The 14369-nt window shown below is 44.7% G+C and overlaps 1 protein-coding gene across 1 annotated transcript in view; it reads right to left on the minus strand.

Moving 5' to 3' along the window:
- The window catches only part of LOC147893392 (ATP phosphoribosyltransferase 1, chloroplastic-like), a 52438-nt gene extending 39092 nt beyond the window's left edge, over positions 1-13346 (minus strand). The window contains exons 1-4 of the mRNA XM_087385722.1: positions 13095-13346; positions 12805-12902; positions 12542-12601; positions 12266-12379 (exon numbers count right to left, since the gene is read on the minus strand). Coding sequence (XP_087241848.1) covers positions 12266-12379; positions 12542-12601; positions 12805-12902; positions 13095-13302 — 480 coding nt within the window. The 5' untranslated portion in view covers positions 13303-13346. The remainder of the gene's footprint in view (positions 1-12265; positions 12380-12541; positions 12602-12804; positions 12903-13094) is intronic.
- Between the last annotated feature and the right edge of the window lie 1023 nt (positions 13347-14369).

Below are 14369 nucleotides of genomic sequence, written 5' to 3' on the forward strand. Positions count from 1 at the left end.
GGTGGAAATCCAATCTTTCTTAACAAGATTCCTATTTTATTGTACTACTTGAATTCAACAATGAAAGATCAGTACAGATAGCTCATTATCAAAAATCTCAATATGTCAGATTCCTAGACCCAAGCAATGACCATGCATGCAGGACTAAGGGTGAGGCAAAAGCGATGTATCTGATATATCACTCTAAGCAAGGTAGCACTAAGAAAATTTCTTTTACACCTTACAAGATTTCAGTCACCACAATTACAACAATCAGCTTTTAAAGACTCTACAACGTTCTTTTCAGAAGCCAACTCGGCTCCTCAAGTGAGGCCACTCATCAACCAAAACCGCAACGTTGTTGCGTCTTGCACGTTGTTGAGCTGATTGGCCAGCACCCTTGTTCGTGCTGCAAAGTTGTACACCGATTTGCATTTTTGTTGTTTCGGCCAATTGAGCTTCAGCAATACATCTTCCTTGCCGAGCAGATATATTTTACAATAGAAGGGTAGGACTGGAGAAATTTTATAAATAGAACATATGCATGGAGAAAAGAATTATGGGAGTCTTGGAGGCCCTATACAGCTTCCAAAATACCAAAATAAATGCACTAAGTTGTATTTGTGGAACTGGGATATGAAGAAGTCCTTGTACACAATGCTGGGTATCATGGAAGGAGAACCAATATGTCAGCACATTCACTACCTTAACACAGTGAGTAAGATAAATGCAAATAGGCCCCAACACAGAGCTATGGACTCAACAAATGACAATGGCTGGTACAGAGATATAATTTTAATAGATTTGTGTGTGTGTGTGTGTGTGTGTGTGTGTGTGTGTCTTTGTCTGTCTGTTTGTTTGGTTGTTTCATTCATAGCTGCTCCAGAATGAAGCAGCTATTACTCAAACTAAAAACAGTAATGAAAAACTTCTAACTGGGCCAAAGGAAGGTCTCCAAGAGAATGTGTATCTTGAAGAGACCGATACAAAGAGGAACGAAAGAAATGATAAACATATACGTACAGCCGAGTGTTACGTGCATGATATAAGACCACAATGCCCAATAACAACACCATGAGATAGTCTGGCATAGGAGTCTATATGCCAAATAGCCAGAGCTACCTGCCAAAAGGATCCTGGGAAATCGAGCATGAAGATATCTCCTGAGTCTGGATAAGAGATCACGGGCAGCAGGGCAAGTCCATAGTAAATGGAAAACAGTCTCCCTCGGATTCGAGCATGTGGGGCAAACCAAAAAAGCTATACACCGAGAGAAAGAAAATTACACCCCCCCCCCCCCCATGTGTGTGTGTGTGTGTGTGCACCTTCATAAGACTAGAATATATCCAATCTTGTAAAGTAAAATTCTTATAAAACAATCAAGTTTGATGTATGTATACATACATACATGTGTGTGTGCATGCGCACATACATACATACCTATAATATTATTTTACTTCTTTTTTGGGAATAAATGCCATCGATCTTCCTGTCAAAGAGGGAGACATTAGAGAATTGGTGGCAAAGAAATGTTGGATAAGCTAAGGCTTGAACCAAGAGAGAAAATGGAATTTACAAGAAAGAGATCACTGTGCTGAAATATGGAAGAAAAGACTACCTTCAAGGAGGTATATCGATCTTCAAGAGATGCATGGCATGCAGAATTAGGACCGCTCACACAATCTAAAAGTGGGAAGGGACAGTTGGGCAAAGTCAAAGCTTCCACAAGAAGATAACCTTTGCAAGATATGCCCACTAGGGGAAGTAGAAAGTGAAGGACAACACACTTCCTATTGTCGCATTCATATGAATTTAAGGGAGAAACACAGTATCAATACCATATCTCCCAATAACCTACAAGCCTGTCTGACAAGCCAGCCAAACAGCTAGAATCATATTTGAAAGAGGTATTGGGCACCAAAACAAATATTTGGATACTACATACAAGCAGCAGGCGAGCCAAATAAGTACTGTTCACATAGATAGTTCTAGAATATTCTCTGAATATGTATGGATGTAAATCTCCAGCTATCCTCAAAGCTGTCATTGGCAATGTTAGGTGATACATTTTAAGCTGTTTCAAAGATGAAATAGCTACACTTTTTTTGTGTGTACTTTGTCTCATAGTCCCGTGAGGGCTTTTGAAGACGTATCTGCACATTTGTGAGCGCCATGAGGTGGAGTCAAAGGAGCACTTTTTCTTCCGTTGCCCAGTCTACTATGAGATTCGTGGACCATACCATTGCCTTTCCAAAGACGGATTCGAGGGCCTCTCCAGACTCCTCCTATACCTAGATCAAAGATGCCTAGCAACTTTTATTAACGAGGCTGTCCGGCATAGAGATCGTCTCATCAGATTGAGGAGACAGGAGCAAGAGACCGTGCCTGGCCAATCCCAAAGTACGATCACAGAGTTCTTCCAGGCAGAGCGGGTTGCTCTCCCAGCCACGGATAGCAGAAGAGGCAGAGACCCTGAGACCGAGATGCAGCACACCCGACAAAGGACACTCACAGACATATCTTCTATTTTTAGACCTGGGGTGCTGCCGACCAAGGTTATCATGGCGCTCGTTAGGCATCGAGTAGCGGCCAGGAGGGCGCGACATCCAGATAGCAGACAGCAATCCATTACGGGCTTCTTGCCTACACTGCCTAAGTCCGTCTTTGGGTGTATCTTGGCGTGTATGCCTATTGTATTGTATTGGATCAGACTGCATCCTCACATGAGGATGATAACGCCAATTAGGATGCTCGCTTAGTAGCTCCACCCTTTTGCTCTTTGTATCAGGTTTTCCTTCAGTCTCATAGACCCATCGATCTTTAGCAGACTTTAACAACCACACACACTCTCTCTCTCTCTCTCTCTCTCTCTCTATTGTAAGGATGCAAACAGTACCTAGAAAACAGCAAACACAATAGACAAGAAGGACAAAGCTCAAGCATATACACAGGTGGTAAGGCACAAAAAAAGAATATATCTCAAGAGTAAATAGCTTGAGAGCTTTGAGGAGCAGAAACAAAATCCCATAAAGTTTTTCCAAAAATTGCATGCCAGCAAACCTCGAGAGAGGGAGGCATAATGGGAAGACATGATACGGTTTGTCAAAAGCCTCTACGAAAGAGATGGGGAAGAAAAGATCAAACATAACGATAGCATTAAAGCAACAAATGGAATCATAACGGAGGAAGACATGGAAAAAGGCCTAAAAAAGCTAATTAAAGGGAAAGCTCCAAATACACAAGGGCTAGTAGTGGAGATTTTGACATGGGAAGGTGAAAAGACAAAGAAAATACTTACCAAGCTTATGAATATGGTCTATAGGAGCGTCACCATCAAATTGGCAGACTAGTAGGATTGTACCCATCCATAAGGGAGGAGATAGCAAGATGGCAAAGAATTATAGGACAATAATGATAAGCAACCTAATGGCAAAGTTATATGGCACTATCCTTGAGCCAAAAATCAGTAAATGGGCGGAGGAACAAGGAGTGAGGGCACCATCCCAAGCATTGTTTCCTCCCAAGCCCTCAACGGTTGATCATCTGGTTGTTGCCATAAGGGCTCGATTTTCGGAGGTCTGAAAGCTCTACATAGCTTCCAAAATAAATGCAGAAAAGCACATCTGTGGAATCGGGAAATGTAGAAAAAGGGGTCGGGGACAGATTACAGAAAGGGGAATTGAGGAAAGGAAGGGAGAGAAGGAAGAAGTGGAAAGGGGGGAGAGAGAGAGAGAGATATTGGGGAAAGAGTAGGCTGCAAGTAGAAGGAATGAGGAGGGAGAGTCGATAGATTAGATGTCACATCAAAAGTACATTGCACATGAGGGGAGGGTACTTATATGGTACCTCCTTATCCCCTTTGACCTCCAGCAACCCCAAGGACTACTCCTAGCCCCGACTAACTTGACCAGCTTTTGGCCTTCATTACAACCATCTCTTAAAAATAATTTTGTCCACAAAATTGCGTAGCAAAGCTTTTTAACAAAGCAGTTTGCACAGGTTTCCCTCACACCTAGACCCGATACACCATCACTCCCATTCACAAGGTAGGGGATCCCATGAGTCCTGAAAACCAAATGACCATTATAATTGGACGTGTCATGTCCAAGATCTACGCATCAATGATCGACACAGATGTAAGTTGATTTGCAGAGCTTCAAGGACTCAGAGCTATGGGACATGCGGGATTCCGAAGGATCAAGGGACCATGGATCACGTACTCACACCCACAGGGGTCATTAAGGAGGCCAGAGCATGGAGAAAGAGGGTTTATTGTTGCTTTGTGAATTCCACAAAGCTTTTGACACGGTGCCGAGAGATCAACTCATCAAACATTAGGAGTTGGGGTATGATTTGGAGATCTCTTGGGCAGTCATGGCACTTTACAAGAGAGTCTGGGGTAGGGTCTAGACAAAGGAGATTATGAGTACTATTGGGGTCAAACAAGATTGTCTACTATCACCAACCTTGTTCGGCCTCTATATATATGAGCTTGAGACTTTCATTGACAATGTAGGGGGGCTGACTGCTCTCTAGCGATATATGCAGATGACGTGGTCTACTCTCCTCCGCCAATGACACTTGGATGCACTCCATACTTTCTCCGAGACACATGACTTGAAGGTCAGCCTTGGTGAAACCCAGGCCATGATCTAAAATACATCATGGCCAGCCATTTTGGATCCGAGGACTAGAGTGAGAGACAGCAAAATTGCCAACGGGTTGAGACACAGATCACACTACAAAATCTTCCCTCCGTGCTTACGAAATCGGAGTCACGACTGACAAGAATGATAGTGGCATTTGTTTATCGCAGGCCATAGCTAGGAGACCACGATGGACTACACATACCGGCAGCCGTCAGCACTCCATACAGGCTTTATCCACCACAACCCCATACATCGCCGACCCCCCCCCCCTTAGGCTTCACGTCTCTGCCCATTTTTGGATGACCATGACAGTGTCGCCAACCCCCATCCTCTCCATGAGTCCAGAGATTTCTCTTTACCTATCGGTATTTTTATGATTATGGCTCTTTTTTGTATTCGTCACGGGTGTTGATGCCCACTCACAAGCTCCACCCCTTCAGCACATCGTATTAGGTTCTTTCAATCTCATAGATCCTTTGGCCTTTCGAAGACTTTTAATGGCTAAGCGAAGGATCATGAGGGACTATGCACTAAGTTCATTGCATATGGGATTAACCTCCTAGCCCCGATCTTAGCAAAGCTCTTTAATGAAGCTCCTTATTTGGGGTTTCCACGCACCTGGACCATTAACACTATCTCACCCATCCACAAGGCAAGGGAATCCCATGAGCCCGGAGAACTACATGACCATTATGATTGGACATGTCATGTCCAAGATTTATGCATCAGTACTTGATTCCGAGGTCAGCAAATTTGCGGAGTGTCAAGGACTTAGAGCAGGACAGGCTGGATTCTAGCGTGATCATGAAACCATGGACCACATTCTCATGCTCAGATGTATCATCGAGGAGACGAGGGCACGGAAGCAGAGGGTTTATTGTTGCTTTGTGGATTTCCGCAAGGCATTCGACACGGTTCTGAGAGCCCGCCTCATACGACGCCTATAAGATTTGGGTTATGACCAGGAGATCATTTGGGCTGTCATGGCACTTTGCGAGAGAGTTTCACGCATAGTTCGGGTAGGATTTGGGTGGACACATGAGATCATGAGCACTATCGAGGTCAAACAAGGGTGTCCATTATCACCTACCTTGTTTGGCCTCTACATTGACGAGCTTGAGACTGATGTGTAGACACAGGGGGGGTAGGTTGCTCTCTTGCAGGCACGCTGATCCGAATATTGCTTTACGCAGATCATGTGGCTCTCTTGTCTTCCTCAACAGAGGGGATCCAGAGACACCTTGATGCACTACAGTCCTTTTGTGAGTCTCATGATTTGAAGGTCAACCTGGATAAAACCAAGGTTATGATCTTCAATACATCTTGAGCCGTCATGCTCAAGGAGCAGTTCACATTTGATGGGTCACCTGTTGAGATAGTTTCATCATACCCTTATCTTGGGGTTGTCTTTTCTGGACCCATCTTCACTATGAGACCTGCGATGCAGGCACGCTTGCGCAGAGGATATGCTTCATTGGCCAGACTAAAGAGGCAGTGCTTCCGCTCGCACTTTCAAGATCCACGGACCAAGGGGTTGCTTTTTGACTCCTTGGTCCGTTCAGCGGGGATGTACGGCAGCCCATGTTGGGGGCCAGACTTGTCGGATATAGAGTGGGCCCGTGTGGAGCGGCTACAGGTTCTCATGTTATCATAGATGATTCGTGGTAAGCCATCCATTCCTCACCAGATCAATCAGGATGAGTTTGGTTCACCCCCATTACAGCTAGATGCTGCATTTTAGGTCATCGCTTATGTGTACCAAGTCAGGGAGTATGGGGATTACACCTCTGGACGTAGCAGGCTACCATGGCTAGCATTGTCCTCTTCTATGGCACTTGCAGCAGGAAGGGACAAGAGGTGCTAGTATGCAAGCACAAAGAGATGGTTTGAGCAACTGGGGCTCCACATGGAAAGACTACCTCCCTTCCAGTACAGCATGGATGCTCCGTTCTCTCCCCTCCTATCACACAAGGTCAACCAGGTTATCCGTGAGGATCGCTTACAGCTACACACATTTCGGACCTGGTTGAGACCGAGTGAACTCCTAGTGAAACTTAGCTTCTACAGAGATCACTTCTTACATATTACAATGGAGGGTTTCAATGACCCCCCAGGATACATGCAGATCTCCTTACCCCACTCACTAAGGATCTCTATTGGGCAGTACCAAGTCTCTTCACATAGACTTCATATCAAGAGCAGTAGAACAAAGCGACTAGCCAAGGAGAGGCGCATATGCACATTATGTGACATGCAGGAGGTTGAGGCAAAGGAGCACTTCATCTTCAAGTGTCCTGTTTACTATGAGATCCGAGGGCATTTCTACTGCCTCTTCAGAGATAGCTATGGGATTTTGGCCCAATTCCTCTCCTACCCTGACCAACAATGTTTGGCAGGTTTCCTTCATGAGGTACTCAGACACTGCGAGAGGATACTTCAAGCACAGAGACAGGAGCAGACTTTTTCCTTGGCTGATCCCTCTCAGAGCACTATCACGGAGTTTTTTCAGCCAGATCACATGGACCCCCACGAGACGAGGCCTCGACATGACCGTGACCCGGAGCTAGTGACCCGACAACTTAGACAAAGGGTTGACACACAAATCACACTTGGGGACATCCCCTCCCTGTTTAGAGTCGGAGCCCGACCGACAGGGGTCACAATAGCCTTGGTTAGACGCAGAGCCATGACCAGGAGACATGCGAGGGCTGCACCTGTGAGTGGCCGGCAGCACTCTATCACCGATTTCATCCATTGCCTCATCCACCCTGATGTCCTAATGATGATGATGATGATGATAAGATTGATATATAGTCGACCACCGACATGACTATGTTGTACTTAGGACTTAGTACTACCATTCTGCATTTTTTGCATTTTGCATTGGTGTGGATGCTAGTTTAGTAGCTCCACCACCACAGCTCGTTTGTACCAGGTTTTTCACAGTCTCATAGACCCATCGGTCTTCCGAAGACTTAAATAAAGTTTCTTTCTTTCTTTCTCTCTTGCCAAAAAACTAGGAAGCTACTTGAAAGAAATACTTGAACATCGCAACAAAGTACTGGGTCTAGCACACAAGCTAGCCCAACAAGTACTCAATACATGACAAGTTTGTAATACTTTCTCGCACTAGATGTAAGTGATCACTATTAGCTAATAGTGATCGCCAGTCCCATAGATCCTAAAGGGTCTCATGTGGACTTTAATACGATCATATCATCTCTCTCTCTCTCTCTCTCTCTCTCTCTCTCTCTCTCTCTCTCTCCCTCCCGAACTTCTCCGCTCCAGCTCAAACCTCTTCGGTCCAGCTCAGGTCTTACAGTAGAACTCTCTCCTCTTTCTCTTTCTCTTTCTCCACTCCAACTGCTCCAGCTCAGGCCTCTTTGCTCCAGCCTCCAACTAAGGCCTCTCCACTCCAACCTGCTCCAGCCTCTACGTTCCAGTCCAAACCTCTCTGCTCCAGCCCCTTGACGCCCATTGCTCTTTAGGACCCTCCGTCCTAGAGTAAAGCTCTAGACAGGGAGGATCCTTCCACCCGGTCCAAGGGGTAGGACAGTTGGGGGATCAAGAGAGGAGGCGCAACATGGATCCTTGAGGACAACAGCAACAAGAACAAGGATCTACAAGGAAGAGCTATGCACCGGCAGCCTTAAACACTCATGCTTCGTTTCCAAAGACATATGCCAGGCGATTCACCGAACTCCAGAAGCAGAAAGCCACAAACTCATCAAGTAAGAGAAGCTCCAAAGGAAGGCAAATGGGCTGTCTAGGCAAAGCACTTATCAGGAACTTTAAGCCTAAGCCCCCAGACTCTCAATCTTTAACTGTTGTAATAAAAATCTCTCTCTTTCTTCAATTTTGTCTTTGCCAAGTAGCAGAAATTAGGAATGCCATGTAATAATCGTGGGGGGGGCTTCATGAACTCCTAAGAACTCTCCTTTTGTTTATTTGAAAAGCTTTCACCCTCCAGCTGAACAAACTCTGTGACCAAATCATGCAACTCAATTGAGCATGAGATACCCAGAGAGTAAATATACTTCTTCTAGTTACCTGTTTGTTGCACAAACCACATACCTTGCCTCAAAGTGGCTCTTCTCATCCTCATTCCTCCTGATGCAGATGGCCTCATTCTCAGCGCAACCTGAGCAACATGTGCTGTCAATCACCATCACGAAGGACTCTTATTCTCTCGACCATTTTCAATATGAGAAGTGAACATTGTTACGCCCTGGTCAATAAATCTGAACTCAGGGCTAATGCCTGTAACCACCAAGTCCAACTCCTCTTTCACTATGTTGGCTGAGTATAGTTCAGAGTTTTCCTTTTTGGATGAGTCCTCTGTCTTTCCTTGGTCAGCCTTCTTTTTCTTACAGTCATGCACCATATGTCCAAGCTGATCATAGTAATAGTTTTTCCTGACCACAGTAATATAGCCCTTCTTCTTTTTCTACTCTCACTGTCAGACTTATCCATGTCCTCACAGCAATAGTCCTCCTCCTTTTTCTTGCTTTCACTGTCGGAATTTATCCCCATCCTCAAAAGAATCCTTTTCACTTAACTTACGTTGTCCGGGCTTACATTTACCTAGATATACCTAGATGAATCCAGGAACATTCCCAAACTCATCCTCTAAAAACACAACATAGTGCAGTTTCAATCTCACGATAGTCACACATAAGATTTAAAACCATAAACTCCATCACGCATAGCAGGGACTAGCTACTATGACATATCCCATTACACTTCCCTTTTCCTGGAAGTGGTAAAAGCTTTCATATCACTGATCCCCCTCATACTTCTTGCTCTGCGCTTCTTCCTGTGGTCCCAAGTCCTTGAACCGGTCTGATGCCGTGACTGTCATCACTTGGGCAACATATTCAATACAAGAATAGCCAGCAACCAAGTATCCACTTTATAGCATCCCATCCAGCTTGCCATTATCTCTGAAAATCGAAGGTGTGAAGCCACACCCTTGAAGAAACTGGAAACGACAGTACGAATGGACAAGTAACACCTTCCAACCTGACCTCACAAAAAGACCTGTCTGAATCTAAGCATCTTGCTTCTCGCAATGTAGCCATAGATTGCTGAAATAGGAATTCTAGCTCTGATACCATGTTTGGAAAGTAGCAAGCTTCTTATAGCCTTACCCACACAAAAGGAAAATATGACCAGAATCGTTAACACTCGAGATCGTACCAATTGTAAGCATACACAGATCTAGAGAGATTTACTCAGCAAGTAGGCAGCAGAACATCATGTATATAAAGCTCCAGAAATCTGAACAATAGCAAGTACACACTGTTACAAAGCACCCTGCAGACAGTACTCGCATTGGGCCAAGTGTATATACCTAGAACATTCCCAAACTCATCCTCTAAAAACACAACATAGTGCAGTTTCAATCTCACGATAGTCACTCATAAGATTGAAAACCATAAGCTCCATCACGCATAGCAAGGACTAGCTACTATGACATCCCCACTGACGTCATCAGCGCCCAACAGTGGGTGTAGACCATAGTATAAAAATATGCTCACACATACAAATCCACACACCCACACATACTTGAGCATCCATTTATACAAAGTCTTCGTACTGAGTTTCTGTCAGCACTCCGGAGGTGAAGGGCAAACTCAGCCATGACAAAGGCTAGCACTAAAGAAGAAGGCTAATCAAAAAGTAGTCCAAAATCTCTTCATTCAAGCTACAACTACTTGTGAAGTCTAAACAATTTCATTTTAGTCTCTCCCAAACAAGCATCTAAATCTAGCTGATAGGGCAACACACCATTTAAGATAGAAAGAATTATCGCAATACCAGCAGGCCACAACTTGGACGAAAACTTCACATGGTGAAATTTGCATGTCCGCTAATACGGCAGAAGCATATACCTAGATGAATCCAGGAACATTCCCAAACTTTTCCTCTAAAAACGTTGGGCCAAGTGTGCTTCCAGATGTGTACCCAAGATGGGCATGTATGTGCTCCTGATTCTATTGCTGGTTCTTCTCCCTCTGTTGAGCTCTTGTGGAGCCCCATGGCTCAGTGGAGAGGCCCAAATGCTCAAGGCTGATGTCTTAGCTACCATTTGAGAAGATGAACCCTTCCAGTAGGTGAGAGAGCGGCCAACCAAGCAAATAGGGTGGTTGACCAACCCTCTAATAGGACCACTCTGCCACGCAGTGGACCGACCTGCTGGCCAGGTTAGCCTGCCCCCCCTGCTAACCTGTAATCCCTGGCTGAACTGGCTGCTGCTTGCCGACCAGGCTGGGGCTATTTATATGCCCCCAAGCCTCCACATTAGCCCCTTTTGCTGGGCTCTGCCAGCTGGCCCTTTTGTGCCACCCATGAAGGACTGATTTGGCAATAAATGTGGCTGATCCTTCTCTTCATGATCCAGCCCCCCTCGCTGCAGATCTGCCAGCCCTCCATCCTCCATCTGCTCTGCATTTCTCACACTTATGTGTTTTACATAGGTGTCACGCCCAAGTACTGTCCTCATATGGGGGCTCACAAATGGGTGGGGCATCCACCCTACAGGTAGTCGTTGGCTGACCAGTCAGCTGGCTGTGACCATATATCTAGATGAATCCATGAACATGCCCAAACTCATCCTCTAAAAATACAACACATAGTCTCATGATCGTCACTCATAAGGTTGAAACCCAAAAATCCATCACGCATAGCAGGGACTAGCTACTATGACATCCCCACTGACGTCATCAGCTGGCTGTAGGCACATGAGAGTAACTGTTCACTGGCTAGCTACTGCCCACTGGTTACCCATCTAGCCAACTACCTGCCAACTGCCACCCAGCATGCGATGGTAGCTTTCAATTAGTTAGAGAAAGTTCCTGCTCACTACAGAGCGAGCATTTCTACGCCAGTGGTATGCACCTGGCATTGTGAGGAAGCATTTCCAATGTTTGCTGAATCAAATGAACAGACGTAATTATAAGCAGATGGAGCCACGTTCCTGGAACTATCTTTTAAACAAGAAAAAGCGCTTGCTTGAACTGATTTACTCATAATATTGAAATTTTACAAAATGTTGCCTAGGATCTCCAAAAATATGATCTGAGGTAAAAGCAGCATCCCCGAATTGCATGGGTGGGCAAGGGCAAAAAAAGGTATCACCACAGCAATGGATTGCTTTATCTGCCACTTTTTAGGACCAGGTGGTTTTTGGAGATTTGTTGCCAAATGGCCGACTAAAGCCCTTGTGGGAGCAACCCAATGAGCTAGTGCTGCCACACTTGTCATGTGGAAGTCCGCAATGCCTGGCCAAACAAACTGCCTGTCAACTGGCCATCCAGCTAATTGGCTGCCAACAGCCACCAATGCAGCTGGCATTTGGCAACCAGTCGACTGCACCGCCAACTACATGGCAGCCAGTTCAGTCACCTAGCAAACCAATTGTTCACGGACAATGCCCAACATACCAATGCCATTGATCATAGTATCTACATGTATTTCAACATTCGTAGGAATCTAGGTATAGAGCTGCAGAAATGATTTCTACCTAATGCATGTGTCCTAATTGAGACAAGACGCTTCATCAAGGGGAAAGATCTATTTAATGGTTTTTCCAAGATATTATTCATTAAATGCAACAATGCTACAAAGCAGCTTACCTGACCATACTCACAAACCATATCATAGCCCACGATGCCCAAATCCACATCGCCAGTTCTAATCTTCCGCACAACATCTGAAGCCCGTTGAAACCAAACTTCCAAGCCTTGCAACTGCACAATGAAGCTCCATAAACAAACCTTAGAGAATCATATTGCATTCACACGATAAACGTTGGCCCAAAAGCAATGAAACCCCTAAAATCACTGGCCAGATTCAAAAAATGTCAGATGAGGATGAATTTGTATACAAAAAGCAAGAGCTTGGAGTGTTACACTTGGAATGTTTGCAATATACTGCCGTGGATTAGGCTTATGAACTGTGAGTTGACAATCCTGAGAAAAAACAAAGATCAAAGTCAATGCAAAGTCAGTTAACATGCTTGTTTAGTCCCAACTTAGCACATGTACACAAAAAGAAACCCGCAATCTTGATTTCGCAAAAGCCCAACCCTTTGTCATGCATAGAGTGGACTACATGACAGTCTCCACTTGGACAAGAATATCAGGCTTGCGGGTGAAACTGCCAACTGAAATACCTTGAGCAAACTAAGTGTGTCCTCTGCCATCCTGCCTTTACTTGGAAGAGCTAGACGCACAACCGAACGCTCTTGCTTCTGTCGACCCAAATCATCACCTGCTTCCGTGATCAATCTGCATCAGTTGCAGCCCCAAGTCACGCTCGAAAAGACCAAGTTCTATAGCACGAAGACAATGATTGCAGCCATCGACCATTGAAGCGCAATTTTAAAAAACTCCACATTCCGTACCAAATAGCGCATAAACTCTGGGAATGGAAGAGAACAAGTGAATGTACAGAAAAAGGTACCTGCATTGATAGCCTGAGGGGGTGCGATGGTGGCGGCAGCCGAGGATTCGGAAGAGGAGCAGCGAGGAAACGAAAGACCACGACCGCCGCGATCAGCAGGCAAGAGGTGGAAGGGGAGGGGAGGGGAAGAGAAGCGAGGAATGAAGGAAAGGGAGGATGGGAGCTCGGGAGGAGCGGAGCGCAAGCTTTGGCAAGGAAGCAGAGCCATAGCGCTTGCAGAGAGCTCACAGACAGAGAAGGCTTGGAGATTTAGAGAAGTAAGCTTGTTAGCAACCATGTCCTTCGAATATTCTCAGGTTTTGGGAGATGCAAACTTCAAAGTCCATCAAAACAGAAATACTCTCAATAGGCTCGTGCATCGTATGGTTCATATAAGCATGGAATTAAGCATGCACGTTTATCTAGTGTACATATTAGAACTATTGTAATTTAATGTGACTAGGTTGGGTAGGCCGCCTTTACACTCGTTATTCCATCACCAAAGCACCCAACAAAAAGGAGATCATGGCTTTTTGAGTAGCACAATGCAATTAGAGATGGTCACACATTAAATGTGCTTTGTCCTTGGCATTAATTCATTCATTCATTCATCCCTTCCTATATTTCATAGTCCTTGGCATTCATTCATTCTTTGCTTGCTCCCTATAGTTTAGAGTCCCGTTTTTGTTATGGAGCATGTATTGCACTTCAATCCTACCATTTAATGAAATTTCTTTAAAGGAAAAAAAAAAAAAAATGAGTAAAAATATGGACATAAGACACAACATAGGGTCCATTAGAACCCGATCCTCCCTGCAAATGTCAGGGGTAGTGTTTTATTATTGAGATAGTAATGTCCAAAGATTTGCGCCTTTTGGGAATTGAAGCCCAACCAAAACATGAATAAGGCTATGCTCACAACAGCTCATAATTCATCCTTGGTTGCAGCCTACATAATATTGTGACATGCAAACATATGAATTGTCTTCCTTCGACCTTGTAACTTGGCTCTGCTCATGATTTCAAAGCTTCCCTCGGATCATGAACATGCATGAAAAGTGAGGAGGAATGTTATAAAAATTTAGACTGAAGCAAATATACATAGGGCAAGGAAAGCAATTAAAACAATTTCTATAATAATATATAATATAATTATTATAACCACACATAGTATGGGCGGGGAGGTGATGCACTTAGAAAGCCATCGTCTTGCAGGTCACGTAATTTACAATAGTGACAATCTGGTCGATGTAAAATGCAACCTAGACGATGCCGCACTTGGATTGTAGTTGCAAG

Source organism: Dipteris shenzhenensis, chromosome 15, assembly GCF_047967505.1.
Source record: "Dipteris shenzhenensis isolate YYH24624 ecotype China chromosome 15, Dip_SZ_1.0, whole genome shotgun sequence".
Lineage (NCBI taxonomy): Eukaryota > Viridiplantae > Streptophyta > Polypodiopsida > Gleicheniales > Dipteridaceae > Dipteris > Dipteris shenzhenensis.